Here is an 11962-nt window from a genome sequence, read left to right as displayed (position 1 = left end):
CTAGTAGGCATCTGAACTTGCAGGATTCCCTTTAGTTCTAGTTGGTGAAACGATGGCAATTTGATCCGGATTCCTCCAGGCTATTGAAAATAGCTGGAATCACCTAATTATTGAATTTGACAATAGAGATCAGATCTTCTACTTGACTAGCTAGTGAGCACAAATCTCCTCTAATATTAGTGGCTCCGCTCATATTTGATATCTCTCATTTGTCTTCTTATACTCCCTGGATTCCTCTCACCAAAAAAAAAAAAGTGTATCCTTTCAACATCTTTTTCAGAGCAACCTTGTATAAAATCCAGAAGGATGTCAAAGATCAAATGGTCAAAAGTGGTTAAACCACCTTCAGCCAATCAAAGAAGAGATTAGTTTCTTTTAAGTGAAGTTAATGAAAATCCAAAACATGCCTTAGGTGTTAATGCCTTAATTGGTATAATTTCTTCAAGTTCATGGGGTGATTTCTATTTCGAAAATTGTTTGATTTTTGCACCTAATTTCCACGTATTAGAAATAAAATGGAATACAAACAATAACACCCATCAAATTAAACATGAGCTTATTAAAGAGTAAGAGTGAAATCAATTTTAATTTCAAAATTGAAACAACTATTCAGCTATTTCACATTCCTCAGAAATTGAACTAATAAATGAATTCTTATTCTTGAAATATTTTAGATTGATGCAACAACAGAAAAAAAAAATAAAAATTTCAATTTTCTTGACAAAAAATCTATTTCTTGACTGTTTCATGAAATCAATCCGAAATTGAAATAGAAATCATACCAAATATAGCTAAGAAATTCAGGGCTTATAACCATATAAAATAAAGGGAAAAGGCTGGACACGCTGCTGGGGTACCCAATCTATGTCACTCTCTCCCTACCATTTAAAAATGACTCCAATGCCCTTCCTATCCCAACCCTCCATTGGTTGAGCCGCTAGCTCCAAGAAAACTAGTCGTGTGCCCAACCCTCTCCCTAAAATAAAATACCTACAAAATATTTTGTCATTTTCTTGTATGATATTTTATCACTGATAAGCAAAATTACAGGAACTAGGAATTGTAATATTTTTAAATATATTTTCTATGTACCTAAATTGTAATTTTCTTGTTTGGTGCAATTATAAAGTTTGTATTTCAATATGAAAAACATACTGTAATTTTCAGGATTTTTTTCTCTCATGACAATTAATTTTTTTTTTAAGAGAGGTATTTTTCGGGTACTTACTTTTAAAGAGTTGAAACTTTACTCTTAAGTTTCTCTTTAGAAAAAAAAAAATTACTCCTTTTTTTTTTTGGTTAAAACTTTACTCTTAAGAGAGGTTTTTCAATCATCTTTGGGTTTGGCTCATAAAAATAGGAAAATAAAACACTTGGTTTCTTTGTGGTTCTTTTTATTATGAATTCTTGAAATAATTTCTAGATAAAGACAAATTGGCCATTAGAGGAGCTCTTTAGCTGCTTAGCCTATCTGGTAAAGAGTGTTATGTTTGGGAGACTTAATTTTCACACCGATAGCATGTCAATGACTATTGAAGAGGTTGCGAAGGGAATTCTCTATGGATTAGAGGTCACGTTCAAACAAGGATGAGGAGTGCAGGAGATTTGGGGTGATGTGAACGGGGTTGAAAGGATTATGGAACTTAACAATTTTTTGAAGTGGCCGTGGTCCACTTTTGTTCTTCGTATGAAACTATGGGATTTTTGTTTAAACCTAACTTTTTTGTAAAGGATGTAAATGACTACTCCATCAGCTTAGTTAAGAGTACCTACAAGGCCCTAATTAGGAAGTTCTTTATTCAAAATGGAAATATCTTGACTACAGATGTAGTTCTTTTGTAACTCTTTTATTTCGAATTAAAAAAAAAAAAAAAAATCCCTTGCCTTGTATATATAGTTATTGATGAGGCAAAATATGTTTCCTTCCTCAGCACGGCTAAAGTGTATATGTAAACCTGAACAGAAGACTGACCAGCCACCTCGGTCTCTCCTCGTGTTGAGCAGCCACCTAGGCCTCTCTTCGTTCCGAGCAGCCACCTCAGCACAAGCCACCTCGGTTTCTCCTCATGCCAATCAATCATCTCAACTCAACCAACCTGTCACCTCGGCTCGACACAGTCAAATAAGGCACCTAGAGATGTGCAGACATCCACTCCTACATTCAAGGGACATGATCCTTGATCATAGGGGCAAGACTTTATCCACCACACGTCATTAGAGGCGTCCACCCCTCTCACGACTTGCACCTCCGAGATCAAAAGGGAATATTTTCAGAACATGCCCCTATAACACTGAATATTCCCAGAATCACAGAGCTACTCCCCTCAAGGACTCTACGCCTAAACAGGACTCTCAACAAACGCCCCTCCTTCTCTCTCCATTAGTAACTTATAAATACCAAGGTAAGCTTCCATCATGGGAGATCGATCACTTCTCTTTTGACTGAATACTCTCTTGAGTATCTACTATAGAAAGATCTGACTTAGGCATCGGAGAGTCCCCCGTCGGGTCAGCCCCGCTCTCCCTTGCCTTCTCTTTTGTGCAGGTCTGCTGGAGCCTTAGGAGATGCAAAGAATATCGACTGGTCAATTTTTACTGCATCAGTTATAATTTAGATAAGGGCCATGGATTAAGCATCATACTTTTTTTTAATATATAAATTAATAATTTAAATATATTAAACATATAAAAATAAAAATTGAAAATTATATTTTTAATTATTATATAAAAACAGGGCCAAACCCTTAGCCTGACCCTCCCTGAATCCAGAAAAGCTGAGCTCAACATTGGGTTGGATCAGGCCTGGGTTTTCAAAAAATGGGGCCAGCTCGGGCCGACCCTGTTTCACTTGCACCCCTGTTACTATTTTTGTTGCGAAGAGGGGTGATTGTAGAAGTTGTAGATGTCGTAATTGCAGAGGTAGTAGATTTCGGAAGTGTTTGTTTGTTTTTGGGTTAACGGTTTGATTTCGGAAGTCAAGAGGAGCAAAAGAAGAAACGCTAGAATGGCGGAAGAACCCACTCATCCTCTCAGGCTGGTGAATTTCGTCTCGGAGGAGCAGGTTCATCCTTTTACTTTAAACCCTAACCCATAAGTCCGTTTCATGTATTATGCTTTAATCCAAAATCTCGGAAATCGGATAAGCCTTTTCTTCTTCCTTTCGTTCTGGTGGTATTGCAGTTGGACCAAGCTAAGAAATCGAGGGGGGAGTGTGCTGATGATGGCACAGCGCAGAGGGATAGGCCTCTCTTTGAGGTCTGTATACATGCTTTCACTCTTTGTGTATGTGTTTTCTTTTCATAATGTTATTCGGGTAAAAGGAAAATCATGCTGTACTCTTTGTCAATTTTTCACTACCCAACTATGTTGAGAGATAATAATAGATTCTTGAGTGGTCGCCAAAATACCCTATAGCCGGTTAATGGCCTTTAAATAATCCCCGATAATAGCGAAATAATCCACCGTTTGGTAATTCAAATAGAACTTTTGCAATAGAATATTATCTTTCAGCTTTCCTTGCAGGAAGCTGTTATGTTGGTGGTGTAAACCAGAAGATACTCATATTTGCTGAAGTATATTTCAAACTGTGAATCTCCCATTGTGATTAAAGTTCAACATCTTTGTATGATGGCTTTTCTTAGTCCTTGCACTTTCTAATACTTGCGTCAGTTGTGCCCATTTATCCAACTCCCATTTATTCAAATATATTCTACAAATAAGCACCCATGCTCTCTGTCTATCACTGATCTCCATGATCTGATCCTCCACTAAAGCATTCGAGCTGTCGCAAAGAAATCAGGAAATTGGTCCTTCATTGGTCCCCTTGATTCCTGAAACTGTATCAGAATTGATTTGAGTTACCTAGTTTATGTACTTTTGTAGTACATATACTTCTTACTCTTCTCCTAGTGGAAGCCTGTTTGTGAAGGACAGCCACCGGAAGCTAGAAACATATTCACCATATATGAGGACTGGATATCAACTTGTGTGCAACTAAGCTTTCTTATCAAAGGGAATTAGTAATGCCCGCTTTTATATTATCTGCTTTTCTGCAGATTCTAAAGGAGAATAAAGACAAGAAAGATGCCGAATTCAATGAACGGTTCAAGCATAGTGAGTTTCTTCTCCCTAAAGTATAATGAAAATTATTTCTTATTGATTGAGTTATTCAGTTCATAGTTGTCAAGACATCACCTAGGCGCCTTGTTGGTGTGAACTTGAGTCCAAGCCCCCTCCTATGCCTTGGGTCGCCTAGACGCCGTGACAACTATGATTTAGATTGTTCATTGAATGTTTATAATTCACCTTGAAAGGAGGAACTTTTAGGGGTTAAATTTTCAGTTTGAGGAACAAGCAATTGTTTCTATCCGTCCTCTCTCTTCCCTGTGTTATTCATTGAATGCTTATAGTTTAACTTCAAAGGAGGAACTTTTAGGGATTCTCTTCTTTTGTAGGACCACCCAAAGCCCTGGATGAGGATGAGACAGAGTTTTTGGAGAAACTGGAGATGGTGAGCATGGGTTTTAAAGCACTTCACTAAGTGGGTATGACGACATCAACAAACTGGGATTATGATAGTGGCCTGCTGTTTGAAGTGCAGGCCATTTTGTTCTTGTTTATTAGAAAGAAAAAATATGGCATATTGCTTACCATGATGAGTTTGAGGGTGATCAATAGATTTTCATGGTTGCTTCATATTTTATTTTATTTTTCCATTGATGTTGAACTTTGATTAACTCAAGAAAGCTTTATCCAGTCACCCCAATTAAGTGGGTTGGTTCCATGACTCACACATTGCTATTTCAATCTCCAATAATGCTAAAATTTCCCTACGTGCAGTTTGTTTTGTGTAATTATTGAAGTGCATCATGTTGTATGTGCTTCAGTAGGGAGATCAATAATGTAACTTCATGGATGAGCTTGAACCGTACTTCAAATTCCTTTTAATTGCTGTGTTTCTTTTTCTCATATTCTGTTAAAGTAGTGAAAGGAGGCCTATAAGGTGTTGGTAGCAGTCCAATGAGCTAAAATTAACCTTTGGGTGGTTATCTTATAGTTTGGGCCTTTTATTTTCTTGGGTTTCATTTTTGTGGGCCTAATTTATAAGCCCATAAAGTAGGCATAAAGTTAGTACACGGGATTAGTAGTAAATTAAGTGTTTGAGTTAGTACCTAGATAGAGTTTTGTTTTGAGTTTATTACTTTATTGAGCATGTAAGTATAATTATGTGTCCTTTTATGAATCAAATTAGGAATTTTAGAAGGTCTTTACTTATGTTATTCATTCCCATCAATTAGAGATGGTTTGATAAAGAATATGTTTCTTTTAAAGTGTTTTTTGTGCTATTGAGCAATGCATATGGGATCAGTATCCCAAACCTGATTTCTTCTCTTTTGTTCTTTTCCCCTCTCTTTTTCCTCCCCAAAAGATTGATCTCATATTTTTTCTTCCCTTTCCATCGATCTGATTTCTTTCCTTAAAAAAGTAATTTTTTTTTTTCATATATATCTCAGATCTGATCATAGATTTGATTATTGGGCATGCTTGCATCTGAGATTCGTAATCTGATTTTTCAGATTGCATTATTTGGTATCAGAGCAAACCTAGCTATGGATTTCTTTGTATTCAAGACTAGAGTATACTTGCCCAATGGAAAGGGTGCTATTCTATTCATTGATGAAGGACAAAGTGACAATTTTGTCTCGCGGTCTATGGTGATCAAAGACCAACAAAATTGTTATTTGTGTTTTCGTTCAATTTCAATTTCTCCGTATTTTGATGTGCTTTTTGTGAGGTCAGTAGAGTTGGTCGCCGATGGTTCGAAGACCGACAGATTATTCTCAATCCTGAAGCAAATGTAAGTATGTTAAAGCCTTCTCGTCTACAACACAATTTTGCTTGAAAGGGTTGCAACATGATAGCTCCTTAAAGTTGGTCAAAGTGGCATCAACAATGCAACAAAAAAACAGAGGTCAAAGGGCCAACACAAGAGGAAAATCCCTCTAATGAGGGACACGAAATGACAAAAGGAGACGAGATGATTATTATGGGTGAAGTAACAACATACTCTATTGCAGTTAAAGATGCTGAGTTTTTAATTCCTCATATATTTCAATATAAGGTGCGAGTGGCAGTCCAATGGGCTGAAACTGACTTTTGGGTAATTATATTATAGGTTGGGCCTTTTATTTTTTTTAATTTTCATTGTGATAAGCCTAATTTATAAGCCCTAAAGTGGGGATAAAGTTAGTACACGGGTTTAATAGTTAAGTGTTTGAGTTAGATTATCATACTTGATAGCTAGATTGAGTTTTATTTTGAGTTTATTTACTTTAGAGCGTGTGAGTGTGATTATGAGTCCTTTTATGAGTCAAATTAGGAATTTTAAAAGGCCTTTATTATGTGATACACCCCCCCCCATCAATTAGAGCTCATTTGATTAAAGAATATGATTTTATTTTTTATTTTTTTGGTGCTATCAAGCAGTTCATATAGGATTGGTATCCCAAAACCAGATTGTTTTCTTCCATTCTCATCTCATCTATTCTTCCTTCCAAAAAATCAATCTAATCTTTTTTCCTTCCCCTTTCATCGTTCCAATGTTATTCCTTAACAACACAATTGCTTCTTTTATCTTAGATTTGATCACATATTTGATTATTGGGCTTGCCTGCATCTGAGATCCATAATCTAGATTTTTATATTACATTTCTCTCTCTCTCTCTCTCTCTCTCTCTCTCTCTCTCTCTCTCTCTCACACACAACACACACACACACACACACACACACACATGCACACGCACACGCACACGCACACGCACACGCACACGCACACAGAAACATAAAATATTACTAATCTTCTTCAGTATTGTTTTTTTATGCTCAACTTGTATATTGGATACTTGATGATGTGGCAGGGATGTTTTGGTAATTAAGGGCAAAACAAAATCGGTTTTTAGACAAATCGGGTTGGATATGATTGGGCTTGGTCAACTCAACGATGGGATGAGTGATGATGTGTCAGGAAATAAATTAGCAGTGTAGGGCAAGGGAAATCCTTTCTTAATCATATCGTATTTGGTATATGTGGATCGGGCACCAAAGGATAGATTGGTGGTGGCAAGATTGTAAATTGGTGTAAATACAAATTTTCATTTTAGGAGTGTGGATGGGTTTGCGGGCCGAGTTGGATATGGGTTTTAAGTTCACTTTCTAAATGGGTTTGAAGCCACACTACCTAACCTGTCGATTTGCCACACCTAGAGGTACCTAATTCTGTCATGCAATATGAAAATTCAGATTATGGATCTCAGATGGAAGTAGGTCTTATGATTAAATTTTTTTTTTTTAATCAGATCTGAGATATAGGAAGCAACTGCTTTATTAAGGGAAGAAATCAGATCGATGGGTGGGGAGGGAAAAGATATGAGATCGATCTTCTTCGGAGGAAGAAGAGAGAGGAGAAGAGAAGAATTCAAGTTTGGAATACTAATCCATATGCTAAGCTCAAGTGCACCAAAACTCTTGAGAAAAAACTCATTTCTTTACTCAATTCATCTCCAATTGATGTGGTGCATTACATATATAAAGATCTATAATCCTAAATATTGACTCATAAAAAAAAAGGACTCAAATCACACTCATGCACCCAATAAAGTAAATAAACTCACACACATAACTACTACTCCCATGTACGAACTTTATCTCCACTTAATGAGCTTATGTTTCCCATAACTACCCAAAGGTCAATTTCAGCCCATTGGACTGCCACCAGCATTTTTGGGCCTCCCAAGCTTGGATATAGGCCTCCATATAGGATTAATACCTAATGCAACTGCATCACCCCTATTCTGGGGTGGGAGAAAACCTGTGAAGAATTATGATTTTGGAAGAGAAGACCCAACTTGCATCAGGAGAAAACATTTATTACTAAAGTGACTAGTAAGTTTAGGATCCACCTTGGAGTACTTTAAGAGTTCGAGGTCTCCAATCAAGCGTCCAGGCAAACATTATCTCAGAAAGATCTGTGATTCTTCATGGTATCTCCTTGGAACACCTTTAACAAATGAGGCATTAATTTCTAGGCTACTTTATTTGCTGGAGGTTACTTTTTGGATTTGAGAAGAATTATGAAGTATTGGCTTATTGTGCTGTGCTGTCGATTCTTATATTGACACATAGGATAAATGTGTTAGCCAATATAACCTTTCTTGATCATATATTACATATTTGATTTATCAATTTCAGTTTCCATGGATATACAAGCATTGGATTGCACATCTATGTGCATTGTCAGGTTATGTGCCCTTCTTGCATGTTCATTGACAACTACATTCCTCTGTGTGTGTGTGTGTGCACACTGCCCAGCACTATATATTTGTGCTTGGATATCCATAACTCCCCTTGCTTATTATCTCTACAAGTGAGGCCTACTAATAATTGCCTGGGTTGAATGAATTTCCATCTGATGTTATGGTGAGTTGATACAAATTTGTCTGTTGTAGACTGCATACTGATCTATCTTCCATATTTGGATTCTCACATGCACATCAATTTCCTGTCTTGCATTTTCCAGAACAATTTGTTTTTCTCTTCTTCTGAAGTTTCAATTGTTTATCTGTAGTCAAGAAGGGAAAATGAGCGGCAGTTGGAAGAAGAAGAAGCTGAACAGCTGAGGACCTTCCAGGTGAATTTTCTTAGCGGTCATGAGGAATGGCCAGTTTCAGTTTTATAACATCAAGGTTAACTAATTCTACCAGTCTGAATGTAAGGGGATAGGCCAACACACTGTGGGCCATGTGCTTGAGATAGGGCATTAAGTTTGACATGTTGCTGGTTGAAAGGACACCCCACCAGAATGATAATTCCAGCCTCGACATAATCTTCCAACTGAGGAAACATTCTCCCTTACTGTTACTGTTACTGTTACTGTTACTATTACTATTACTGTTACTCTTACTATTACTATCGTTGTTGCCATTACTTGATTACTATATTCCTTGTCTGAGAAATAAGGAATCCATTTCAATCTGGTGGCCTTTTTGTGCCATGTGGAAGGCTGATATGGTTGATCATTCTGTTGATAGATAGAGCACCCCATGGATAGCTTTCACTCTAAGTGTCAAAGTTCATGGCCTCTGTCAACCATATGGTTTACCATCCAATGGATTTTCTTTTGCCTCTTCTTACATCGGGCCCAATTTTTAGGGGCTGTAGATGAAGAGCAATAGAATTAATTCCCTACCATGACAATATGAAGGGTCCCCAGAAAACATTCAATTTGAATCTCTATTATCTAGAAATGTTAAGCAATATTGGGTCCATGTTGCTTCCTACATCTTGAAATGTAGAAGATTCCAATTGGGTGGTGTTCCCATTGTGGTTCAGGTGTTTTGAGGATTGGAATCATAAAGTGAGAAAGTAGAAAAAACAAGGGAAGCATTTAATCCTTCTGGAAGTGGGGAACAAAAGGATTTTTTTTTTTTTTTTTTGTAATGAGGTAGTTAATAAGAAGGGAATTGGGGGGAGGGGGTGAGTTTTAAGTTTTGTGATAAAATTCAGCTGGTGATTGGATCGTTAGCTAGTATTATAGGTGTGTTGGAGAAATTGGTGTGGTCACTGGATTGGATGATTGTGGATGTCAGATCACCATGGTAAGTGTTCTGGTGTTGCTTGACAAAGAGGAACGAGGTTATAGAATTTCTGACAAATCATAGTTGAACATCAAGATCTAAAAGTGTAAAAGGAAGTCTTACCCAGAAATAGCCTTAGGAACTTGTTTCTCTATATCTTCTTATCAGCTTGAGTTTTCGTGTAAAAAAATTCTAAGTCAATTGTCAGTTGGTCACTATCGGGTGCTTGCAATGTTTCATCTGCTTACTGTTTCTGTTTCATTTCAGGCAGCAGTAGCAGCCCATTCTTCAACCATACATGAACTTAAGGAGAAGACACCATCTGTGCCTAAAGTTGAGGTGAGCCGGCAGTCAAACTAGTGATTTGCGTGTCTTTTGTTACAGATGCAGATGCTATTTAGACACAATAATGAACAACTAATTAAGGAAAGAATGAGAGATTTAGGCAGTTTGTTTTTGTACATGTTTTTTATTTTTTATATTTTGCATCATTTCTGCCTGTTGTTATCAGCACTGGCAGCTTCTTTAGTCTGTTAAGGGGAAAAGTTCTAGTTTTTTCCTTTGTGGCTGTTCCATATAAAACTCAATGAAGTAACACAAAATATGCTTTTCTAGATGCTATTTTTTCCCATGTTGCTTGGGAGGCAGATGCAGAGGACTGGGGCTCTGACATTTGATCTATTCTGCCCTGAAAATCATGTATGCCAAAATCCAGCCCTAACCATCCGATTAATAGATAATTCAAGCACTTTGTTGATCGGTGATCCTTTATAGGTTTATTTCCATGGCCAAACTAGCTAAAAAGCACTGGAATGCAATGACACAAGTTCTCCTTGGTGGGACTGGTCAGCCTCATCCAAGTGCATTACTTCTGCAGTTAAAAGTGAAATGTTGATTTTTCTCTTGGGTTCCTGATGGAGACCATATATCTTGCCGCCTCTAATTTGATACAATTTTGTAACTCACCCATTTGTGTTCTGGCAGTGGCATAATGGTACATGTTGCATATACCTAAATGGTCATTACCATGTATTAACTGAGTCATTTGATTTTTTGCTAGAAAGTTCGATTTTCTGCATAATAAGTGCATACCCCATTTGAGAAGACCATCTGTTTTGCTCTGATAGCCGTGTACTGTGGCCCCTTTTTTTAGATTTACGCTGTTTTGGATCCTTCAAATTGAAAACGCCCTTTAGTTTATGATGGATTTAGATTTGGCTTCTGTTGATTAGCCAAGAAATGTTGAGGTAATCCATGCACACACATTCACACCTCACAACTTTATATAGAGGTTTCAGACGCTGCTGCTACTTTTTTTTTTTTTTTTGGGGTGGGTGGTGGGTGGTGGGTGGTGGTGGTGGGTGGGGGGTGGGGTGGCTTTGAACTGCAGAGATATTCTAGGGCGCTCAAGTCATGTTGATATGCCCCTGATCTAATGGAATCAAGTAATTCCTGTGGCGTTGTCTAAATTTAACGTTTACTACTGATAGCTAGATCTCAGTGGCAAGTTTAGTTTATCTGACTCATGCAATGTTTTTCTGCTTCAGGATCAGAAACCACCAGGAAGGCAGAACCCCAGGAATCGACCATTAGGTGGGTTGATTATTACAGTCAAGCCACAGGCAAAGAAGGCAAAGACAGATGCAGCAACTTCAGAGAAACCACTAGACAAAGTGAACGGAACTAACTGTAATGTGGACAAATCACCTGACATTGCTGTGAGTTCTCTTGGAGGCTTGGTCTCTTATAGTGATGAAAGTGACGATGATAGTTAACCTTATTATAAGCCTTGTTTGTTATTGTACCTTTAATCCAGTTTTTTTTTTTTTTTTTTTTGGGGGGGGGTGGGGGGAGAGCCGAGGGGTGATGTTTTACTGAAGCTTTTTATATGCATTTATGCATTTAAGAAATTGCAAGTCCCCAAAAGTATTGGAATTCTGGTGAGTCTGGTAAATATTCACTATTTCAGTTTCATTGATCATATATGTAGCCAAACTTTGCTGAGTGGATATAATTCTTGCATTGTGGCAATTGAATTGGCAACTCAACTGTTTTTTACATGACGAATTGGCACCCAAATTTTCTGAAGAGTTAGCCACACCATCATGTATTCATGCTTTTAAGTTTTAGTTCAAGCGCAATTGGTTACATGGTCGAATTAAGCTTTGGAAGATGATTGAAAAGTGGTTTTGAAGTTGAAGGATGGATGATAGAAAATACAGGGTCATGGTTAAATGGTGCGTTAGATGATTGAGTTAAAAGCAAGAAATTTGACATGTGGGGCATCTAGAGGATTCACATATGACCCAATTCTTCACCTAGAGGAATGG

The 11962-nt window shown here is 37.4% G+C and overlaps 1 protein-coding gene across 1 annotated transcript; it reads left to right on the top strand.

Annotated features, from left to right (window-relative positions):
- Positions 1-1407: 1407 nt before the first annotated feature.
- Positions 1408-11471, top strand: LOC122057006 (PSME3-interacting protein). The gene is made up of 7 exons (XM_042618986.1): positions 1408-3061; positions 3181-3255; positions 4056-4113; positions 4455-4510; positions 8624-8686; positions 9900-9971; positions 11180-11471. Exons 1-7 carry the CDS (start codon positions 3005-3007, stop codon positions 11405-11407), a joined length of 609 nt encoding a protein of 202 aa, XP_042474920.1. The 5' UTR covers positions 1408-3004; the 3' UTR covers positions 11408-11471.
- Positions 11472-11962: the final 491 nt, after the last annotated feature.

The sequence above is a fragment of the Macadamia integrifolia genome, chromosome 12 (assembly GCF_013358625.1).
Source record: "Macadamia integrifolia cultivar HAES 741 chromosome 12, SCU_Mint_v3, whole genome shotgun sequence".
Lineage (NCBI taxonomy): Eukaryota > Viridiplantae > Streptophyta > Magnoliopsida > Proteales > Proteaceae > Macadamia > Macadamia integrifolia.
The sequence above is the reverse complement of the archived record's forward strand: the minus strand, read 5'-3'. Positions and strand labels throughout refer to the sequence as shown.

Excerpts from the sequence above, each read along its gene's own strand:
- LOC122057006 (XM_042618986.1), top strand. The coding sequence starts at position 3,005 with ATGGCGGAAGAACCCACTCATCCTCTCAGGCTGGTGAATTTCGTCTCG. Across the intron at positions 4,511-8,623 it reads TTTTGGAGAAACTGGAGATG|TCAAGAAGGGAAAATGAGCG; the intron begins GTGAGCATGGGT and ends GTTTATCTGTAG. Across the intron at positions 8,687-9,899 it reads AACAGCTGAGGACCTTCCAG|GCAGCAGTAGCAGCCCATTC; the intron begins GTGAATTTTCTT and ends GTTTCATTTCAG.